The sequence below is a fragment of the Hetaerina americana genome, unplaced genomic scaffold, assembly GCF_022747635.1.
Source record: "Hetaerina americana unplaced genomic scaffold, ioHetAmer1.1.p SCAF_104, whole genome shotgun sequence".
Lineage (NCBI taxonomy): Eukaryota > Metazoa > Arthropoda > Insecta > Odonata > Calopterygidae > Hetaerina > Hetaerina americana.
This window is the reverse complement of record NW_027286115.1, coordinates 501,937-524,492: the sequence shown is the minus strand read 5'-3', so window position 1 is coordinate 524,492 and position 22,556 is coordinate 501,937. Positions and strand designations below refer to the sequence as shown.

The window sequence follows — 22,556 nt, the reverse complement described above, 5'->3', positions numbered from 1 at the left end:
TTCTTTTAACATATATGCAGAGGTAAGGGAGGTATGGGAAGGGATGGAGGCAGGGGTGAAAATGTGTAGCTACATCATCAAATCAATTAGATTTGCAAATGATCAAGCAATAAATAGTTAGTCCAACAGCAAAGGACTACAATATTTTCTGAGCACATGAAGATATCTTTGTGTCAGGAATAGGATGAAGATCTATGTAAACAAAGCAAAGGTAATCAGGCTTTTGGGAAGGAGAAGGGCAAAGTTAAATGTTAAAATTGGACTGCAAAAACCAAAGCAAGCGCAACAGTTTATCTTAAAAGGGTTTGGGACCAAGATGGCCAAAATAGTAAGTATATCAGAGGAAGGAGGTATTGGGTTTATGTGGAGGCTAGCATAATGGCTTCCCACCCTGAGGGCCCAGGTTCGAATCCTCAAGGCACAGATCTTCTTCAGTGGTATCCCGATCCCTGCTTGAGGTAATTCATGGAGATCACTTTAAAACAGTGCACCATCCGTCGGATTGGGCTTTAAACTTCAGTGGTGTCTTTCGTTAAGAGTAGGCTAATGCCAATGCTTGGTTTCCCTCCACCCTTCATTCTTTCCCATCCATGCCTAATGGTAGGCAAATGGCATTGGCTGTTAGTCGCCTCCCCTTAAACTACTAATACTTCATCAGAAGAAATGAATTAGGCAAATAATCCGTCCATTAGGTTTGGGATGACAATTACAGAGGATGGAATCTGGCCAGTAGACTGTGAGATCAGTGTTAGTTCCTATTCCAGAAAAGCTAAAGGCTACATTTTTGGTTTCCCAAGCTAAATTGGTCCTCATTATCATCAACAAAGGGATGGAGAACAAGGCAAATGATTACTTTGGGGATGATCAGTTTGGGTTTAGGAAGGGGAGAAGCACGCACGATGCCATTGCAGCAATGAGATCACTAACCGAGAGGAATATAGAATACAGTCAGGACAAATATGCCTGTTTCATAGATTTCAAAAAGGCATTTGATAGAGTGAATTGAGAACAAATAATGAGTATATTGCAGAAAATAGGAGTAGATTGGAGAGACAAGAGGATAATCCGCAACCTGTACATGTCTCAGACTACTCAGGTGCAAGTGGGGAACGATGGGTCCAGATGGGCAGTGTTAGGAAGAGGTGTAAGGCAGGGTTGCCCATTATCACAGCTGCTGTTCAACCTGTATGTAGAGGAAATGATCAAAGAGGCATGGGAAGAACTCGAGGTAGGAATGAAAGTGGGTGGGAAATTCGTAAAATCAGTTGGGTTCGCTGATGACCAAGCTTTAGTTTGCCAGTCAGCCAAGGGGTTGCAGGCATTGCTTAGTGAATTGGAAATTCAGTGCGACAGGTATGGGATGAAAATCAATATTAATAAAACAAAGGTTATGCGATTTTCTAGAAAGAAAAAGGCTAAGCTAAACATTAAACTAGGAGGGCAAAAACTAGAGCAGGTAGAACAGTTTACGTTTCTCGGAAGTGTTTTGGACCTACACGGTCAAAGTAGTAGGGACGTAAGAAGAAGAATTGCCCTAGGCAAAGAGGCTTTCACAAGGAGGAGGGAGTTGATAACAGGGACGTTGAGTAAGGATATTAAGAAAAGATGTGTAAAAACTTTGATATGAAGCATAGTTATGTACGGAGTGGAAATGTGGTCACTGAAGCAGGAGGATAAATATAGATTGTAGGCTTTTGTAATGTGAGCATGGAGAAGAATAGAGAAGGTTAAGTGGACAGAAAGGAAAATACAGAGGAGATGTTAGGTATGTTGGGCGAGGAGAGGGAACCATTGGGAGAAATCATGTGGAGGCAGGAAAAACGGATAAAAATCATATTGACCAGCAGTGGGATGTTGAAGACTGTTATAGAGAGGACAATGTTAGGCAAACGAGGAATGGCCAGGAATAGGATATGGATGTTGGAGGGGATGAAGGGAGGAAGGAAGTACACAAAGATGAAGAGGGACTTGTTGTAGACTGGGATGCTCTATTGTGTTTTTTTTAGGAGATGTTCATTTGGTAGTTGTGCCCATCCATTACCTGACTTAACCAGTTGATTACTAAAAAATAAAGCTGTAAAAATATTGAGTATGATCAATTTGAGAAATATATTTGGGTAGAATTGTTCAAATTGGCATTTTGTAGTTGGTCAATAATTTAAAGCCATTAACTCAATTAGTATGACTTATCCATTTGACCATCACTGATAATTACATCCAGTACATTATGGTTACATCTGCCATACTTACCATGTGCATGATATTTTTTCTCGAGTGTATGGGGTATCCGGTAACTTGACTCCTCACAAGTATTTAGCCTACCACCTTTATGTTTTCTAACTTCCCCTCTTATCCCTGGTGTGAATATGTACTGTGTAAATAAAATCAAAATTGGGAGGTTTGTAAACAATGCTGAAAGCAAGAAGTCAATTCAACCAAAAAAAACAATAGCTACCAATGTTTTGGCTCAAAAATAACAGCTAAGGATTGTACCATCATAGCAGTTTTTGCTTCGTAATAAATATCATAATAGTATGACAAAATTCAGTGCTTTATTTTTCTAATACATCAGTTGGTTACAGAGAAATGAATTTTTTTCAATAAAAAAGTAAGTTGACTAAATATATTGAACCCACATGATGAAAAGTAAGGCATGAATAGTTTTTTTTATGATTACATCTAATTTATTTTTCAATTTTCCTCCTGGTTGCCATTTTATATGTAATTGCGTAAATGGGCAGACTTACTGGGTTTTATTGTCAAAATGAATAATTCTATTGAAATAAAATAATTATTGTTCCTTAATTGATTTTTCATAATCACATGCATTGCAAAATCTGGCAAAAAAGTAAAAATCTTGATAATAATATATTTTTCCATGACAGAGATTGTTTGGTGTAATTATTTTGCAGTTATATACAGAAACTTTGTTTATTTCAGAATGAGTGCATAAAAGGTTAAAGGCTATAAGGCCAGTTTATTTCTTGATCACATAGAGAACTTAATGAATTTCTTAGATTTAGAAACAATTTTTTGTGTAAAAAACACAGCTAGAACTATATTGTTTCTAATTATAATGTGTAAAATTTTAATTCTTGGAACTTCAAAATTGCTAGGAAAAAATCAATGGGAGAACAATCAAGAATTTAGTAGAGTCATAATAAGTGTATGTAAAACCTACTTGTTTGTGATACATGGATGGACTCATCCTGCTGCAAAAAGCTTGAACTTTTGGATTAAAAATGTTGTTCATTAACTTTATGATTCTATCCAGTATGGTGCTCAAAAATGCTTCTCATCATCATAGGCTATCAATCTAAAGATTCATCTATAGCTTCCCTCCGAAACATTCTGTTACATATTTGTCTTCAGATTCTTTCACAGTTTCTCATGATGGTATCCTCTTGAAATCCTTCCTTACCCACATTCTGCAATTCCTCACTTCCATGGCTCCTTACCTAGTGGTTTTCAGTAAAATATCGTCCATGAGGATGTGTTCAATTAGTTTCATTCCTTCTTGTGATTGTCTTTGTCAGGCTTCTCTCTTTCCACCCTTCTTGAAGTACCTACTTCTCATTTTGTTACTCTCTCTACCCATTTAATTTATATGATTTTCCATAGAACCATTTTTCCTCACATATAGAAATCTTTTTTCAGCTGTTTATATTTCTCATGTCCCACAGTCATAGAAAGATGAGCTCTTTGAATAATATTCTCTCCCCATAGACTGCAATCTTGCCATGGTGAAAAGGCGTGTGTGTTTTTACGATTCCCTTGAGCTGTGATGGTGGGAGAAATGATTATTGCTTTTAGTAGGATCACCCAGGCCAGATAAGTCAAGGGGTAGGAACCAGACAAAATGTAGTCTTCGCAGCATCTGTTCCTCAGTGAGGTGGCTTCAAAGGTGCTTGACCCCAGTGAGATGACCATTTGAGTGATAGTGTCTAGTTTAAATACTACCAAAGAAATGAAAGGGGAACTCTATGATGCATGTGTGTCATGCAGAGGACAGTCATGGATGGCTAGGGTCTATCAGGACTATATGGTGGTTAAGGGCAAATATTACTCATTAATCATTCACCAAGATGGACTCAATATCATCAGGGCATAGGGTTCACATTCATGTCATTTTGGTATCAAAGGTGGCAACAAACCACATTTGGTTTCATATTACACCTTCTGTATTAGCTACAATCATTAATTAGGAGAGAAACCACATTAATTCAGAGAAAAATCATCCAATTCATGAAAAATTGCCATGAACCAGGAAAAACCATTACATGATCTCCACAACACCTGGGATGGTAGACCCTGGATAGCAGAAAACCCAATACTGGATTCAACTCATTCTACAGGTTTTGATCATGTGATTTTACATGCAATATTGATGAAATAATTCAAGCCCCACACTACCCGTGTTTTGGACAATCTGGTCAAAATTAGAGAGACATACAGTTGAACTGAATAAGAATTTGTTTAACACTCTTGCAAAATTCATGACCATAACTCAAAGAGAGATAAACACTAAAAAATAATTTCACTCTCCCATTAACAGGTTTCTGCTTCCATATTTCACACACCATTATCCCCTGAAAAATGCTGTGTTGGTGTATATGTGAATCAACCTAAAGCCTGGCGTATTAACGCCCTCTAATCCTCAATCTTTCAATTCAATTCATGCTGGAGATGGTTTTCAGGTTTCAGACATGCCGAGTAGAGAAAGGTAAACATTGTTCTTTCAATTGGTCACCGTCCCCATGCTTCATTAGAAATATCAATGCATGTTTGGGCATTAAGAAAGTGCTTTTGCATGAGTTTATTTATTCTGAAAAAAGGACATCTGCCTTCAATAATAATAAGACTGATGTATTGCTTTTAGTGCTTCTGCGTGGAGGAAGGCTTGTAAGCCCCAATTGAGTCTGCGCAAACATAACAGTTTCAGGCTTAACTTTGTGGAATTCCTTCATGATGAGGGTAAAAAAAAGCAACTTAGCACTTCCACATAAAGATGAAATATTTCTCACAACCATGGTTTCAATGATGCTTGGGTGGATGTGTTTGAAACCGTGGCCGTACAAAGTATTAAATCTTTATGTGGAAGTGCAAAGTTTCTTTTTTACCCTCATCATGAATCTGTCCACTTGCCCCTTTGCCATCCAGGATAAAAATGCCTCCACACTGCAATGTTTAACAAGATGCAGCAATGTTGAACACGAAGCTGTGCAGGCAGGACCACTCTGTAATGAAAAAACTCCCATTTCACCTGCCCCCTATGATCTATAGTTCACAGGAGGCACACATGGACTATGGATGAATTTACTTGAAAATGGCCATTTACATGGATGGCCATTTTTCCTCATCCGGCAGTCAAGGTTTTTCAACTCCTCAATGTTCCATTAATTCTTGCATAGCCTAGACATTTTGGAATCCAGTGAGAGATTTCATGCAAAGCTCCTGCTGACTTTCCTGATCGCCTTTTAGTTTTAGAAACTCATTGATATTATGCGGAAATGTTTTTCTTTGATGAACTTATATATTTCTGTGAGAGCAGATATGCACTCAGTGGGAATCTTTCATTCTTTTCTCTGAATTTCCATATTTTGTGTATGGGATGCTCAGCCAACAGATTAGGTTCATTATTTATGAACTTGCTTGACAACCGCTGTCAGGGTATTTCCTGTTATTCATTTTCATATGGGTAAGAGCCAAACCAGTTGTTAGAGAGCTTACTCTCAGCAAGTTGTTTTCATTCCCTTCTTTGTGATTTTTTCTCTTTGCCTCTATCTAATCATTTATGAAGATTTCATAGTTATTTGCGCATAAGTTTGGAATTTCTAAGATGGTATACTCAAACAACCTTTGATCAGTAATTAAACTACTAACATATTCAACAATAGAAAAATAATAATATGTTAATTTGAGATAAACTTTGAACTCTATATTTGAAATATAAAGTTCCAAGTCTATCTCAAAGGCAACATTTTTCCATCCTTCAAGTTGTGACAAAACATGGAATGATTGTTTCAGTGTTCCTAATAGCATAATTAAAAAGAAGAATGATCACCATCTTGAAATGAATGGATTAAACAAAGTTTATGAATATAAAATCTCTCAATTGCCAAGTATTCTAAGTATCTTGGATGAGTTGTCAAATAGTTGCCATGAGATTAGAAAATTATAATTTTAAATTCTTGCTGATAAACAGTTAATAAAATCTAAATCGGTATCTTTTTGTTTGCATTCTTTTGCATACATCTTCGAAATCTACTAGTAATTCATTTAAATTTGCAAGTTTTGTGGGCCAATCAAATGTAAAGTGGTTGGATAACATTATAAGTTTAAAATTGAAATGAAAATCAACACATTGAACTCTAATATTTTAAACAAATGATTTCAACCTGTGCACCAGTTGTTGTTTATCAGTAAATACTATTAGATTGCTTGGTTGCTAAGGATGGCTTGCCATTATTGGTCTATCATCACTATAAACAAATTTCAGAATCTATTTATGTTAAAAGTGGAAGTTAACTTAAATTCTGAATTCTGAAGATGTATGATCCTTGCTGTGAGTAAGTATTGCATCAAATGTAACAAAAAATGCAGCTTTATTTTTTGGAGGTTGAATATTGAACAATCGGTTTCAATTAGTTATTTACATTAAATAAAACAAAATAAATATTGTTTGAGTATAAATGCTATCAAATTTAGTTTTAAATTACATCTGCAAAATGAATACTCCTGCAAGCAAGCACTTATTCATCTGGAAGCACTTGATTTAATTTTACATTATTTGATTCCTACATACTAGTCTTTGAAACTTCTCATGCCAAACAAAGAGAAATAGATATGCTTTTACATTTCCTATATTATTTTTACATGACTAGATATGTGGTTGAAATGTAGAAGTGAGATTTTTAAGGAACTATTAGGAATCTTTTACATTTTGTTTATATATATTGAGCTCCAAAATTTTCTCTATGCCATATCCTGTACAATATAGCTAAATTATTTCTAGAGTGGATATTTTTTTAATTGATGAAATTGGGATACGAATGCACCAAACTATCAGTAATCATCTGATATTTAGGTAGTGGAAGACTTGGGATTTCTATTCTTCTCTGCACCTTAAAGAAAACTATATATTTTATTGTAAACTTCAGGTATCAACTGCAAGAAGAAATTTTGGCCAAAGAACAAGCTCTCGAAGAGTTAAAGAGTAAAAACAACCAAATTCAAAATGAAATGAAGTTGTTGGCTTGGGAAAATAAGCAGCTTCAAGATAAGCTTTTTGACAGATCAAAACAGCAATTATCAAAAGAGGTAACAAACTTAGCATATAATCTTTTGCTTTACCAAATATGTATATAAATATTAAGGATATTTGAATTCAGAAAAAACAGACTGAAAAAAATCTTGTGCCCCAAGCAACATTTACATTGCAAGAAAACAAAATTATTCATGATGATAAAGAAAATGTAATTTTTTCCAGGCGTGCAAGCAAAACCAAACAAAAAAAATGGAGGTAAAGTTATAAAGATAGTTTAAAGGAATGTTATAACTGTGTCATATGTTGAATGAGTTAGTTCATGAAGCATTTAATCCTCTAGGAGAACGTAATCAACCGCTTAGAGATGCAAATGAAAAGTATGCAGAAAGAATTACAATGTGTGCAGCTTGCTCGAAAACAAGCTGAAGAGCGGTGCAGACTCCAGGAAGCTGCTTCCTCAATGAGCAATAGGGTAATCTCTCCGCTTTCCTAAGAAGTTTAATTATTTTAATGTAATACTGCCAATATTTAAACAAAGACATCCACCATTTCAGCTGACAATATCTTCTCCTCAAGCAAGCCAAGAAAGAAACTCTGAAAAAATTCAGCAACTGAAAGAGAAATATGCTAGAGTTACAGAGGACTATAAGTCTAAAGTGACAGAAGTAGCAGCAATGCATGTCGAAAATGAAAATTTAATCATTGAACTAGAAGAAAAAAAAAGGTGCTTGAAGGAAGCTGAAACCACTATTAAAGAGCTTCAAGACAAATTAATAAATAATGATTCAAACAAAGACAGGGTACGGAGTACTTGTTTGATTTAAGATAGTGATATAATCCATGGAGTTGGCACTTTTTAGCATCAGGTAATATTGTTATTTGAAGAGTTACAGTTGCTTTTTTTTAATATTTATAGGGATCAAAAGGACAAACTAGTCAAGTGATGGTTCTTGAACAACAATTGCGGGATGCAAAAGATGAACTCGAAGAGTTGAACATGAAACAATCAGAATGTGCTTATCAAGAAGAATATTATAGAGGAAAGGTGAGCACTAAATAATGGATATTTACAATTATTACAAAAAGAAATAACCCAAATATCCTCTTTGGGGCCACAAAGTAGTCATCTGCATAATACCCCGCAAGCTGCCGCAAGGGCGTGTGGCGAGGTTGCGGGGCAAGTAGTGAGGAAGGTTGAAACAGTAGTAATAGAGTTGGTTTGTGTTTTGTGACTGCATTGACTATTTATCTAACTTATTTGCGCCTTCATTAGAACCGACAAGTAGTTTCTAATTCCACCATAAAAACATTTGCAGGCTCTGTTACTTTGTGGAATTAGCTCAAGGGAAGTGTTTTTCTTTATTATTAGCCCTCTTCACAACTTTGTGGTCATAACGAGTATAAACCTAGGGATATTTTTTTCAGGGGAATACTAATTACATTTGTTTATTTATTTAGCTGCCTCAGCAGTACATACATTTTTGTCACTCAGTAAAATTTTTCAAAATGTAATAAAAATAATTCCATCCATGATAACTGTAATGCAACATTCAATAAGGCAACTGAAATGTAATTTTAATACATTTAACGAATTGGTATAATTTCAATATTCAAGTGGAATGTTGTGGTCCTTGATTCACTAATGAAAGTGGTGGCATTCATTATCTTTTTCTTTTAGTATTTGCTCGCTCAGCAACAAGTTGAAGAACAACGCGGTCAAATAGAAATAATGGAGGCAGATAACAGACGAATAACAAATCAAGTCGAAGAAGAAATCCAAAGAGTCAAGGTATATTAAATATGAACCTATGCATATTACATAAAATTGGGTTTTTAAACCCTAAAAACAAAAGTTTTACCTAAAGATGCTTGGATTGAAGTAACTAGATATTTATATCCACCATCAGATCCACCCCTTCAGATTTTGACATAACATGTTTTATCGCACTGTTTAGCTAAGTAATCCTCTCAAATAAAACTCACCTAACTCTATCAGATTTAATTTTTTATTGCCTCAAACTTAAGGTTGCCTCTCAACTTCTTCGGTTTCTGAATCTTGCTACACAAGATTCATTTTCTCACTGAAAAATGTATCTCACTAATCAATTTCAAAAGCTTTGGTAACTAGATAAATCAGAATGAGTAATTGAGGAAAAATATGTATGGAACCTTAAAATATCTTCTCAAGTCCCTAAAAAATCTTTTATAATGCCTAGTGACATTTTTATAGAAAAAAATTGATAATAATTTTTCCTGTCATTATGAGAAACAAATTTGCACTTTTCCGCAGATTTATTTTAACATACAACCCATTTCAGTTCATCGAACCATCTTCAAGTACAAGACAAGATTTTACATGTGATATATCATATTTATACCCGCTTGAGGAAGAGAGAGGGGGAAGAGTGAGGAGTAAGATAGGTGGGGACAAAGAGGGTCATTTCAGAAAAGAAAACACCCCATTCCTCCACATACAAGCCAACACTCACGACCCAGGCCTTGGCTTACAAAGTCATCATCTCTGCAAGTCCTCCAATGCATCCTCCTTTCCGATATGAATCGCTTCTACAAAGTGACGCCTCAAACCAAAATATTGTGGTCATTATTTGAGAGAACGGTGGCAGGTAATTTGTGTCCTGGCGGTAGGAAGGAGGGAAGAATAAATAAGGATTAAGAGGGAAGGAGACATCGAAGTGATAGAGACAGGTTAAGGGATGAGGTATAAGTGATTTTAAGAAAGACATAATCAGGGAAGGGTTGTTTGGCACATACTGAGAGTGAAAGGTTGGATGTTAAAATATGCAAAGGGTGGAATCAATAGGAGAGAGGGAGTTTCACTGTTGCTGTGGAAACAGGATTCTGAGGAGAGGATAGTGATTTGCGAAAATATTGTTATTTAAAATAACGTTCATATTTAATTTTGCAATTTCAAGTTGTTCTAAAATATCAAGTCCTTTGCCCTGAGTGAGGAATTTCCGAATTAAATTTGTATGAGTGGGACAACTGTAGTAGATGCTTAGCTAGGAGTGAAGTTTCATCCAAGGTCCTCCAGCATCTTTCATGTTCTTTAATTCTGGTTTTGAAACCTCTTCGGTCAAATTTGAATAATTTATGAAATTTGATATAATTTATGCCAAATACTTTGAATCTCATGAAATATACATGAAAGTAGATTTAAAATATTTTAGAAGTTATTTATGAATTTACAGCAAATGTTGTAATGGTATAATCCATTACACCAACTTTCAAAGTTAGTGTTTATTCATTTTTACGCAATGAGAGAGAGAACATCAAGCATCTTTATTTTTCATCAACAAATAAACATTAAACCATTGGAACTGAATCCATAAATCTAAGGGAATATGACAAATTTTAAAGGATTTTCAGGGACTTAAGAAGATATTTCAAGGGCCAATATTCTTCCATTATTCCTAATATTCTTCCATGATTTCTAATATACTCATTGTTCTAGTTGTACAAGCTTTTGAAGATCACTTAATTAGTAAGCGAAATGCAATTTTTTCAATGAGAAAGGGAACCTATTGTGGCAAGCTCTGGAAACAGAAGCAGTTGGGATGTTATCTTTTGCTTGAGCATCTACAAAATAAACTCTAATAGTACTGGAAGAACACAACTTTACATGTCCACTTTAACTTAATGGCGGGATAAAGGATTCCAGATTTTGTCAAAATCTGAGGCGTTGAGCATCATGAATTGGGTAAAATAATCTTGGTAGCCACTTAAGCTCCACCTAACATGTCAAAAATGTGTGCTATCAGATTGCAGATACTACATGACCCTGCATATATCTTTCTGCCTTAGTTCACAGAGTAGTTCTTGATATTTTATGTTTTCAAAATGCTTGGTACCATGTTTGTTCCAGCCACAGCTTGAATTCTATTACATCGAGTCTCATTACTTTCATAAAATTTCAATTTCCTTTCGAAGAACCCCAACTATAGAACTAACATGTACCTTATTGTACTAGCAATTATGTGTGCAATCCATATATTTTTTAGTTCAATAGTTTCAGCCTCAACTTTGTGGAAGTTCATTTTAATAAATGAAAAAGAAACACTTTGTTCCAATCCACCAATTTATAATAAATGAAAAAGAAACACTTTGTTCCAATCCACCAATTTATTACAGGTACGACTAGTTTCGACGCTACGGCGTCGAAACTAGTCGTACCTGAGGATGACGCCGTAGCGTCGAAACTAGTCGTACCTGTAATAAATTGGTGGATTGGAACAAAGTGTTTCTTTTTCATTTATTATAAATTGGTGGATTGGAACAAAGTGTTTCTTTTTCATTTATCATATATTTTTTTATAAATTTGGAAAACGAAGTTTCCAAGATACATTTTTTACCATAAATGCAGTCCCATAATAGGTTTAAGTCATAGTAAAAACTCTCCTAAGGACACGAAAGAAAGATAATTTGGCCGAAAATATGTAATTTGGAATTGAAATTAATTATAAATTTCCCTGTTAAAATGTAATCTACATGCAATATACATAAACTTTGAATTAATCAATTTCTACAGTGCCAATTTCAAGAGAAATTAGAAGAACTGAAATCATTACCAGATGCCCTTAAAACTACACAGTGCAGACTGCAGGAAGCCATTCAGAGACAGAAAGCTGCAGAGGAGACTTGCTATGAATATGAATTGGAGGCCGAAGATGCTAGAGCAAAAGTAGCACACATGTTTCATTATTTTTTATTGTAAAATAGCATTATTTCCTTGATCACAAAAATCACAGCAGGGTGTTTATTACTGCACAGATGATGGAAGCAACTCAAAAATTGGACCAGTTTTGGAACCAACAGCAGGATTCAATCAATCAGCAGGATTCTCTCGCAGCAAAGGCAGAGGCATGGGAGAAAAAATGCCAAGAACTTACAGACTGCAGCTGCAAACTTAAGTAATATTCAGCCCCTTAACTTACTCGACTTAATTAAAAGACATAGAATTGGTGGCAAATGTTGGAATTAACAGATGTAAATAGAATAAAAATGGTAATTGTTACATAATCATTTTTAACACATTTAAAGATTACATGCAGTACATTTAATTTTCCAGCACAACTCCTATACTCTGGAAAAATTGTTTTTAGGAAAAGAGTATACATAACAATATTTAATTCTAACATAGTATTTGGCAGTAGTTATCTAATCATGTCATGTACATTCCCTGTGATTGCCACAAACTAATAACCAGAAAGTATATATTTTGGAAATTATAGGAGTACCTTTTTGTAAACTGATAATGCAATAAACAAAAATGATCGGGAGTAACTGCTGGTGACTTTACAGGGGAGAAATGGAAAAACTAGAGGAATGTGCAGCCCAGTGCAGACGATGTGCTGAAGAGAAGTCTGTGGAAATACTCCAGCTTAATAATCAATTGGAGTGTGCAAGAGAAGACTCTGCGAGGCAAGTAGCCAAAGCAAAAGAGAGATGTGAAACGATTCGAAGGTCCTATCAATGCCAGATTGAAGACCTTGAGAGGCAACTTGCTCAAACCAGAGCTAGTGCTCATGCTGCACAAGCAGAAAGAGATGAGGTAAGCAATTCCATTTAGAGCTCATTCCAGTCTCCCTTATAGGAACAACATCCATGTCCCTATTGAATAAGGGTGGACCTTCAAGAATATAATATGTGTGTTTCGAAGAATAGACTTCTTTGAAAAACCTGTGCTTATGGTTTGAACCAAAATAAAAAATCAGGGCAGGAATTCCAAAAGATACAAATGGAGTCTAGTATTGAGGGCTGCCGCAGACCATTAATAATGTGTTCGCATTTTAAAAGAACAATCACATTTAATATAGGTAATGAAACATGTATAATTCCGTAATTTTATTGAGAATAAGATTCTGAAATGTCATAAGCAGGAAAAATGGCATCAATATCTTTTACTATGTTATTTTAAATTGAGTAATTGTTTGAAGGCTGATGAAACTATTCAGTTAATACAAATTATGAACTGGATACCTTTGATATTTTTTATCGGAATTAGCATTTGTAATGTTGATAGCTAGGTATCCATATGCCTTATTTAAAACAAATTAATATTGAAATATTGGCACATTTTTCGAGGAGGTTAAATCAATTTTAAATGCCTTACCTGCTTCACTGGTTTTATAAATTTACCTCAAAATTGTTCAATATTACAACTTTATGCACCATATGCATATATCTTGCAACTAGAAGTTACTGCAGTAACATTTTGATCATTTGAATTGAAAAAAATTCACAGATAGATATCCTTCATCATACAAATATTGATTTTTAATTTTCTCATATAAATTCATCATTCTTAAAATCCTATGTGAGCATTTTCAAACAAGTTTTTCCTCTTCCACATCGATATATTAATCCATTGGTTTTTCCCATTCAAATCTGTATAGGCCCACGAAAATTTTACTCATTGCAACAATTCAAACTAATAAAACAATAATTTCTCTGCAGTGATTATTTCCTAGAGTTTGATTTCATGTGTTATCAGGATCACGAAACTGTGGAAATACTTATTCTGCAGTAAAAGGCATTGAGGATTCTAAGCAATTCTGGGCCTCGATAGAATGGTAGACCTATATTCAAACACCTGAAAATTTTAATCTTGATAAAAACCAGTGTAGGCACTCTAAGACCAACTATCAATCAACTACTTGGCAATAAAATCATTCAACAAGATGCCAAGCAAGGCCTCCTAAATAAGCAGAATAAGGTTCAAAAATGTGATTGCAAAATGGTGGTGCACCAACCTACTGTACTCTATCATTGAGTATTTTTGCCTGGTTTTGAAACTATTGTATTTCAGATGCATTGCTGTCCTTTTTTTATTTGCTCATCATCTTATCATTTCATTGTGCTGTTTGAAGACATCCACATGGATATCTCCTTGGTATGGATGAATAAACATTATGATTATGAGTGAATGGTAGACTATTTAATAGCCTTGGGACCATAGGGCTTTTTGGGTTCATAGGGGTCATAACAGTGATACTGCTATTAGGAGGAATTGGAGAGCATGTGAAATGTCTAAAATGCCAAGCAACCCTTTGAGAACTTTGATAGGTAGGTATACCCTTAAATAGGGGGCTTGCAGTCCAATTGGTAAGGTGCAGGGTTACTGACCAGGTGGTTTGGGTTCAATTCTGAGTTAATACATTAAGTAGCCCTCACCCAAACTGTGTGATTTTTTGGGTACCAGGTGTTCCTCGGAAACCATAGTGGCATGGAGAAAGGAAATGATCATCCTGAAATGTGAATTTCATGCACTATTGGACTCAGCATTAGCTGATGATGCATTAGTTAATCTATTGTCTTTATGACTGTAGGCTTAATAGATAAATAACGTGCATTAATGATCAGTGACTTTAGTAACTATATTAAGATTTAGGGATTTTCTACTTTTATGCAGTGACTCAAAATAGTTCCTACACACGTCATTACTATTGGTATGATTTTAACAGGTCCTAGGTTCCAGATCAGCTTTATTTCTTCTGACAGGAATAGTCTCACATATTTTCGATCTAATGACAGTTGTGAATCAATGAATTTTACTAGATAACTTTGAAAATAAATTTTAATTATTTTGCAGACAAGGAAGAGAATGCTTTGTGAAATTGGAAACTTATCAGAAAACTTTGAGCAAGCTCAATCAAGGATTCGCCATCTTCAATCTCATGTGAACTATTTGAAGAGATCCTTTTCTAATATGGACCAGTCTCCAGATAATATGCCTGTAATTGATTCAGGAGAATTTTGTAGCTATGATTGAATAATCAATTGAGGGAAAATACTAGAAGTGAAAAAAAACCAAATATATATAAGCACATTGTATGTTCCCACAAAATACTTTCCAACCAAAATTTAATATCCATCAATTTATACTAAAATTTGAAATAACATCGTAATAGCTTACTATGTTAACAATGATTACCAAAAGAAACTAGTTCACTAATTAACCAAGATGTTATTATTCAAAATCAGCATTTTACTATTATGTATGCACATCAAAAGTCCAACATTTCAGTCTTCTTAAATCTCTTGGCACTGATAAGTCTAAAGAGCAGGGAGATTGTAAATTATTTTGTAATGGAATTTCTGAATATAAATTTACACAAAAAAGTTACTGTGTAACTGTTATGACGATGTGGCTACAATACAATTATCCAATATTATTCAGGCAGTCCAGCATAACTCAAAGCTTATTAAATGTATCATGATAGGCTGTTATGCATCATGAATGTATAAAAACTCATTAAAAGAATTGACTTAAGACTGTTGCAAATGTACATCCTTGTAATCTGTGAAATTATGAGCCTGATAACTATAACAAAGAAATTAATGCCACCTTCATATACATAAAAAATAATTTTGTCTGCATGAGAAAATCAATCACAAGGCATTTTCAATTGTGAACACAGGAGGTGGCAGAGCCAAACAACCTTTTCCCTGATCACTGGGGCTTCATTTTTATTACCTTTATCAACAGATTATTTCCATTATATGCTGGTATTCTAGAGTATTAAAAATAATTCACCTTGACCAGGATTTGAACCCAGGTCTCTTGATTTCTGACAAATTGCTTCAACCAATTCCTGCACTTTAACTCCTATTAGCAGATGACCCTGTTGAAATAACTCTCATAGCATCTCCCAAAGTTCTTTTAATTTGTCAAGAGGAAATCACTTTAATTTATATACTCTGGCTTTCACCCAGTGGACAGTGTTAGAGTTGGAGTAGCCAGTCAGGCCTCTGTATTTTTGGGAGAATGTGTGCAAACTTAAGAAACTTAAATTTAAGTCTAAGTCACCTACGTAAGTTCAGAGACTTCAGGGCCAACATGATTCTTGACTGGCATACAGATGGGATGAGTGGTTGACAGGGATTCCTATTGAATATGGTTGATTAGAAGGAACCAGTGGCCTGGCTGAATCCAAATGATAGAAGTAGCTCCGCTGAATCCAGTTGATTACAGTAGAGCTCAGCAGTTTCACCCAACCAAATTTATTACTGTATCGTGTGCAGCTCTACAAAACCTGGTTGACCATGATAGAGTACAGCAGCTCTACTGAACTCAGTAGGATTGTTCCAAAAACCAGGTTGGCTACCAAAAGCAGTGTGCAAAATTTCCAGTGAAGGAAATATTTAGGGAAGGGAAGATTTTTGAGTAGGCATACCTGAACATGCTATTTTATGAGCATATCAGATTTTTGTTGGAAGCAGACAGACATGTAGTGAGTGAAATAGTATTTCAGCAGTTTGGATAGACAGTTAGCAAGTGCTGTAAGACAAATTTTGACAACCATTTATTTTAAGTCAAAGATCACATATCCCTCTGTTATTTTCTCCATCATAACTGAAAATGTCACAGATTATTGAGTACCTGCAAAGCATAATAGAGGGGGAAAAATTTGGCAATGTGGACAGTTTTATATTGCCTTCAGAAGGAGTGCTTCTGGAAAATTAATGCGGTGATTTTTTTATAAATATCGTAGTGGATAGAAAGTGTGTATCGGTTTGTCATCCCTTACCATCATGATTAATTTGAGAGACAGGCGTCCTATAAATGACCATGTGCCCTACTGTTGGAAAGATTATTGCTTTGATTGTGTTGAAAAACTTATTATTAACAAAGAAAATATGATTGTTTCACATTGCAATACCTTAAATTATAAAAATGCTCAGGACTCAGAGATGTAGAATTTGAGCAAATCATTAATTGATCTGAGTTTGATTGCTACTGTGTGCATTTTAAGAAACTATGGAAGGCAATGTAATAAATCATCATGAAGATCAGGTTGATTTAGTTTTCTGCTCCATGTTATAACCTATCGTACTGTAAACAACCTGCCTTTTAAACATTATCACCTTGCATTTAGTTTATCCTTTAGTACCATGATAGACAAATGCTTATTGGAGAGTGGCTCTTATATAACATTCAAGAATATTGATTTTGACTTTGAAGTATCATTCTCCTGCTTCCCTTAACAGGGAACGGTTAATTTGTTGCTCGTAAGCTTTTCCTTTGAAGAGTTTTTAATAACATCTACTCACCAATATCAAATATCACTAACTGATAAAACTTATGCAAATTAAAGTTCCCCGCATGGTTATCTGCATCTGTTATATTTTTCATTCATTAAAAAACCCTGCCCAGGAAATATACTCTATATCTTTGTGAACATTATTACATAGAATTGGTGGTAGTCCATGCCCAGTAAAGAGTTATTAAGTGTGTGTTGCTCAAATTATATAGCTGTGATGCTGAGAATTCTGCTAATGAGAATGTAAAGGCATTATGTAAACATGTTAACTCTACAAGGGAAACCAATTAACTGCCTGAATCCACCTAAACCAATTGGTTGCAAATGGCCCAACAAAAAATGTTAACATTGAACTTGAACTGTACCCAGCAAAAAATGCTAACATTGTTGAACTTCCTACAGTTCCAACCATATTACATTCTGTAACTTGGCTTTTGAGGAAATTCAGTACTATCTGGGTTGTCATTCAAAACTTCTTAAGGTATAGAATCTGATAATTTGTTTAATAAATCCATCAATTGTGGTATTTTCCTTGTGGTCTTCAAAAAAAGTTATGTCATTCCTGTATTGAAAACAGATTATAAGAGTGATGCACTAATCTCCACCCAAATGTTATATGTTGTTTATGTTATGTGTCTCTCTTGCCCAAGTCTTTCAGACTTGTCTTTGCTAAAATAAGTTATAAGTCAATTATTGTAAATAAACTGTATGGATTTACTTTCAAGTGAGTCACTGCATCTAATCTCACTGCTCTCCTCAACTATATCTCAAACACTTTTCAATAAGGTCCACAAGTTGATTTCATTTTGCAGACTTAACAAAAACCATTCCTTGAGTAGACCACCAACTCCTTTTGGCAGAGCTTAATTCATAAGGGATGCAATACACACTCCACAGTTAACTTTTTAGTTACTTAAATGATAGAAAACATTTAAGAAAATTAAAATCAACACTATCCTGAGAACATACACACAGACTTCTCTGATGTGTCAAACATATCCAACTTGGGCCTATTTCTTTTCAATTTATCATAATTACATAGGAAATACTCATATCTATTTGCTTCTTGCAGATGATTTTCAGCTCTACTTCAGAGTAACAGTTATTATGAGTTTGTATGATCTGAATTCAATGTCCATGAGTGTAGAAACATGTCCAGTTATAACTTATAATTCCAATTCTCTCATCATCTATGATTGCCTATTAAATAGTAAGAAACTATCAAGACCATATGCTGTCCATTCTTCACTTGCTTACCTTGAAATATCATTGTACTGTTTGATGGCATCCACATGGAAATCTCCATGGTGTGAATGAATAAAGATTATTATTATTGATTGCCCATGCTTTAACAGGTTCATTTCCATGTCAGAGAATTTTTCAATAAGATTTTTCTTTTATACTCCTTGCTAGGTTGTTGTAATAGAAATGGATTTTCAATAAAAACCGTTGTTGATGCAATTGTTAAGAATTTCATGATTTCTTGTAGGATTCTTCGGAGGAGTTTCTGCATCAACCAATTGCAGTTCGCTATTCTTCTCTCTCTAAACTTCAATCTGTTACATATATTGAATTGAATTCTACTGAAGAACAACTTTTTCCATATATGCTACTAGAAACAATTTGCTGGTGTAAACATTTTGCTGGTAAAAAATATCCAAGCTATTCATACAAGGCAAATTTAGGATTGCATACAGCAACAGAAGCAACCTACAAATGTTTTTGAACAAGGACAAAATGAAAAACATGGAAAAAAGTGGCTTTTACAAACAAAAAAATATAATGAATGCAATGCACTTTATTCAGGTCAAACAGGAAGACCTTTCAAGCTATGCGCCGAGGAACATAAACGGAATCTCCAGAATGTCACCAAATCCCATTTCGCCAAGCATGTGGGAGATAGACCATAAGAGTGACTTTGCTTCAGACATATGTCACTTGAAGGAAAAAGGAGCAAAAAATGGACCCATTGGAAGAGTTAGAAATAAAAAGAGTGTCATACTGGACATTTGTTTAACGAAAATATCTTTGTAACATACTCACCTCTGCTGGAATTTTTATTGTCTATCAACAAAGTGCATTCGTAAACTCTGTATTTTCCTCCCCCGTCAGGCACCTATTTGTAACTCAGGACCCTCCCCTGCGCGACTGTGTCTTAACCGATCTTACCCCTTCCCCCGCATTTCTTTCCATAGCCCACCTCATCTCCTAACTAGAATATATATATGTCCTAGCTAAGTAAGATTTTATAGCTGATAATTTCACCCATGCATTGAAAATTGTAGTATTATAGTTTTTTTGGGTGAAAAAATACCAACTTTTTTATTCAGTTCTGCAGGAAAAAATTTTAAGACCAAAAGAATGTTGCAGTGTTGCTACATAAACAAATATTTGTATGTGAAATGTATTCAATAGCTTTTATGGAAAAGAATTTACCTCAAACGGAGCACTGCAACAGCAATAACATTGTAAGATAGAAGTGCCATCCCACTTCCAGAGTGACTTGAAATAGAGGAAGGAGTAGCTCCTAAACCAGATAATGCGGCCCCACATAAAGAATTCAGGTTCCGAGGAAATTTAAATGTAGGCATGTGTACATAGGTATATAATTTAAAATTTAACTTCAAAGAAATAGATATTGATGTTAATTCTCTTTCAGTACTTTATGATTTGCTGGATTCTTTACTTGCAGATACTTTCCTTACTAAATATAAACCAAGGCCTTACTATATATATATTGCCAAGTAGTGAAAACTTAAATTATCCACTGATTAAGAAGCAAGACTAGGGAGAGTAGGACATGCTCAATTTTATTCATCCCTCTAAGCTCTATCATCTCCAAACCATACTTAGCAATATATCTCTCAACCCTGACCATCATTGGAGACCTGATTGTTCATAGTCTTCCTGATTTATGTTGACAGCTGGTATCATAGTACAATCACTTTGAGGATATCAAGTATGATCTTGAAACATTGCAAAATGATCCAGGAAATGTTGCAAAAGCTGGTTATTTTGAGATACTTGTTCACTGGGTAATCTCAAAGACTAGAACATAAAACCCACAGTGGATGTTGAATGTGGCTATTTTGAGGAGCAAGACAGTTCTCATCATAAAAAGGGTGTTGAAATTATTAAACATCGCTGGGATAGTGCATAGAGTTGAAAGGAGATTTTGTTGGATAACAAACAACTTTTTTGCAAAATGTTTGTTTTTTCTTTGTTGGGTCGGTACTTCTGGGATTACCTTAAAAACTCACAACAAAAAACTCCTCCAAGTGCACAAAAGAAGGATAATTTGGCAGAAAATATGCGATTTGCAATTGCAATTATTTTTGGAATTTCCCTGTATCTGTCCCTAAAATGTAATCTGCAAGCAATATACGTGAACCTTGAATTAATCAATTTTTACAGTACCAATTTCAAGAGAAATTAGAAGAACTGAAATCATTACCAGATGCCCTTAAAACTACACAGTGCAGACTGCAGGAAGCCATTCAGAGACAGAAAGCTGCAGAGGAGACTTGCTATGAATATGAATTGGAGGCCGAAGATGCTAGAGCAAAAGTAGCACACATGTTTCATTATTTTTTATTGTAAAATAGCATTATTTCCTTGATCACAAAAATCACAGCAGGGTGTTTATTACTGCACAGATGATGGAAGCAACTCAAAAATTGGACCAGTTTTGGAACCAACAGCAGGATTCAATCAATCAGCAGGATTCTCTCGCAGCAAAGGCAGAGGCATGGGAGAAAAAATGCCAAGAACTTACAGACTGCAGCTGCAAACTTAAGTAATATTCAGCCCCTTAACTTACTCGACTTAATTAAAAGACATAGAATTGGTGGCAAATGTTGGAATTAACAGATGTAAATAGAATAAAAATGGTAATTGTTACATAATCATTTTTAACACATTTAAAGATTACATGCAGTACATTTAATTTTCCAGCACAACTCCTATACTCTGGAAAAATTGTTTTTAGGAAAAGAGTATACATAACAATATTTAATTCTAACATAGTATTTGGCAGTAGTTATCTAATCATGTCATGTACATTCCCTGTGATTGCCACAAACTAATAACCAGAAAGTATATATTTTGGAAATTATAGGAGTACCTTTTTGTAAACTGATAATGCAATAAACAAAAATGATCGGGAGTAACTGCTGGTGACTTTACAGGGGAGAAATGGAAAAACTAGAGGAATGTGCAGCCCAGTGCAGACGATGTGCTGAAGAGAAGTCTGTGGAAATACTCCAGCTTAATAATCAATTGGAGTGTGCAAGAGAAGACTCTGCGAGGCAAGTAGCCAAAGCAAAAGAGAGATGTGGAATTTTATATGGAATCATAGCAGCTCTGAGGCAAGCTGCCATGGCAATGTAATACCATGGGTATAGGAAAATATCAACACATTTTCTGCTAGCAACATGAGAATAGGTGAATGCAATGATCGTAAGCACCCAGCTACTGAAAATACTAAAATCTCAAACTGAATATCAAATTTCACTATTTAAGTGCCCAAAATATTGTTTAAGAATGTTGAATTGAATTAGTGATTACATATTTGACAATTTTAAGTCAGGAAAATTAAAATGTACTTAGGAAGTGAATGCAAATCAGAGTGTACTTTTTAGCCTAAAACATTAATTAATATAACCTTTACCAATGAACTTTACCATAAACACATCACATGGGAATAATTTACTGTTTTTTTGGGCTCATCTTCAACATAAGTGCATTATTTTAGTCGGTCAAGTAGGATCAGTTCTAAGAAATAGCAATCCTCATTGAATTGAAGGGCTCATAGTTAGGCATTTACTTTGCATTTAACAATTGAAATATTTATGCTCAAAAGGTTCTTCCAGGTTAACAGATATGTGCCATGTGTTCTAGCTAAACACACATGCTAAGTGTGCATCATAACTTTACTTAGTCTTTCTGTAGGAATGATAAAAATCAAGTCCTCGCCAAGGAGTGCACAGACAAAATCCTAGAAACTAATAGATACATATAAAAGAATAAATTAAGTGATCTTTGAAGTAATGCACAGCATAATTTAACAGTCCTTACCTTATATCCTGCACAAACACCAAGATAATTAAATTGGATGAATACTTTACAAATAAATATCACAATTTTAACTTTCAAATGTTTCTGAGAACACTTTTGAAATTCTCCTGTTTCTCTTCAGTAACCCTATGCTATATCATTCTTTTGTACCT

General features: G+C 34.7%; 1 protein-coding gene across 1 annotated transcript; it reads left to right on the top strand.

The window, feature by feature from the left end:
* The first annotated feature begins 378 nt into the window (after positions 1–378).
* On the top strand, positions 379–21,717 carry LOC139700532 (outer dense fiber protein 2-like). Its single transcript, XM_071599083.1, has 11 exons — positions 379–458; positions 7,161–7,320; positions 7,608–7,739; positions 8,184–8,312; positions 8,946–9,056; positions 11,814–11,966; positions 12,056–12,195; positions 12,587–12,836; positions 20,743–20,895; positions 20,985–21,124; positions 21,516–21,717. Exons 1-11 carry the CDS (start codon positions 379–381, stop codon positions 21,715–21,717), a joined length of 1,650 nt encoding a protein of 549 aa, XP_071455184.1.
* The last annotated feature ends 839 nt before the right edge of the window (positions 21,718–22,556 follow it).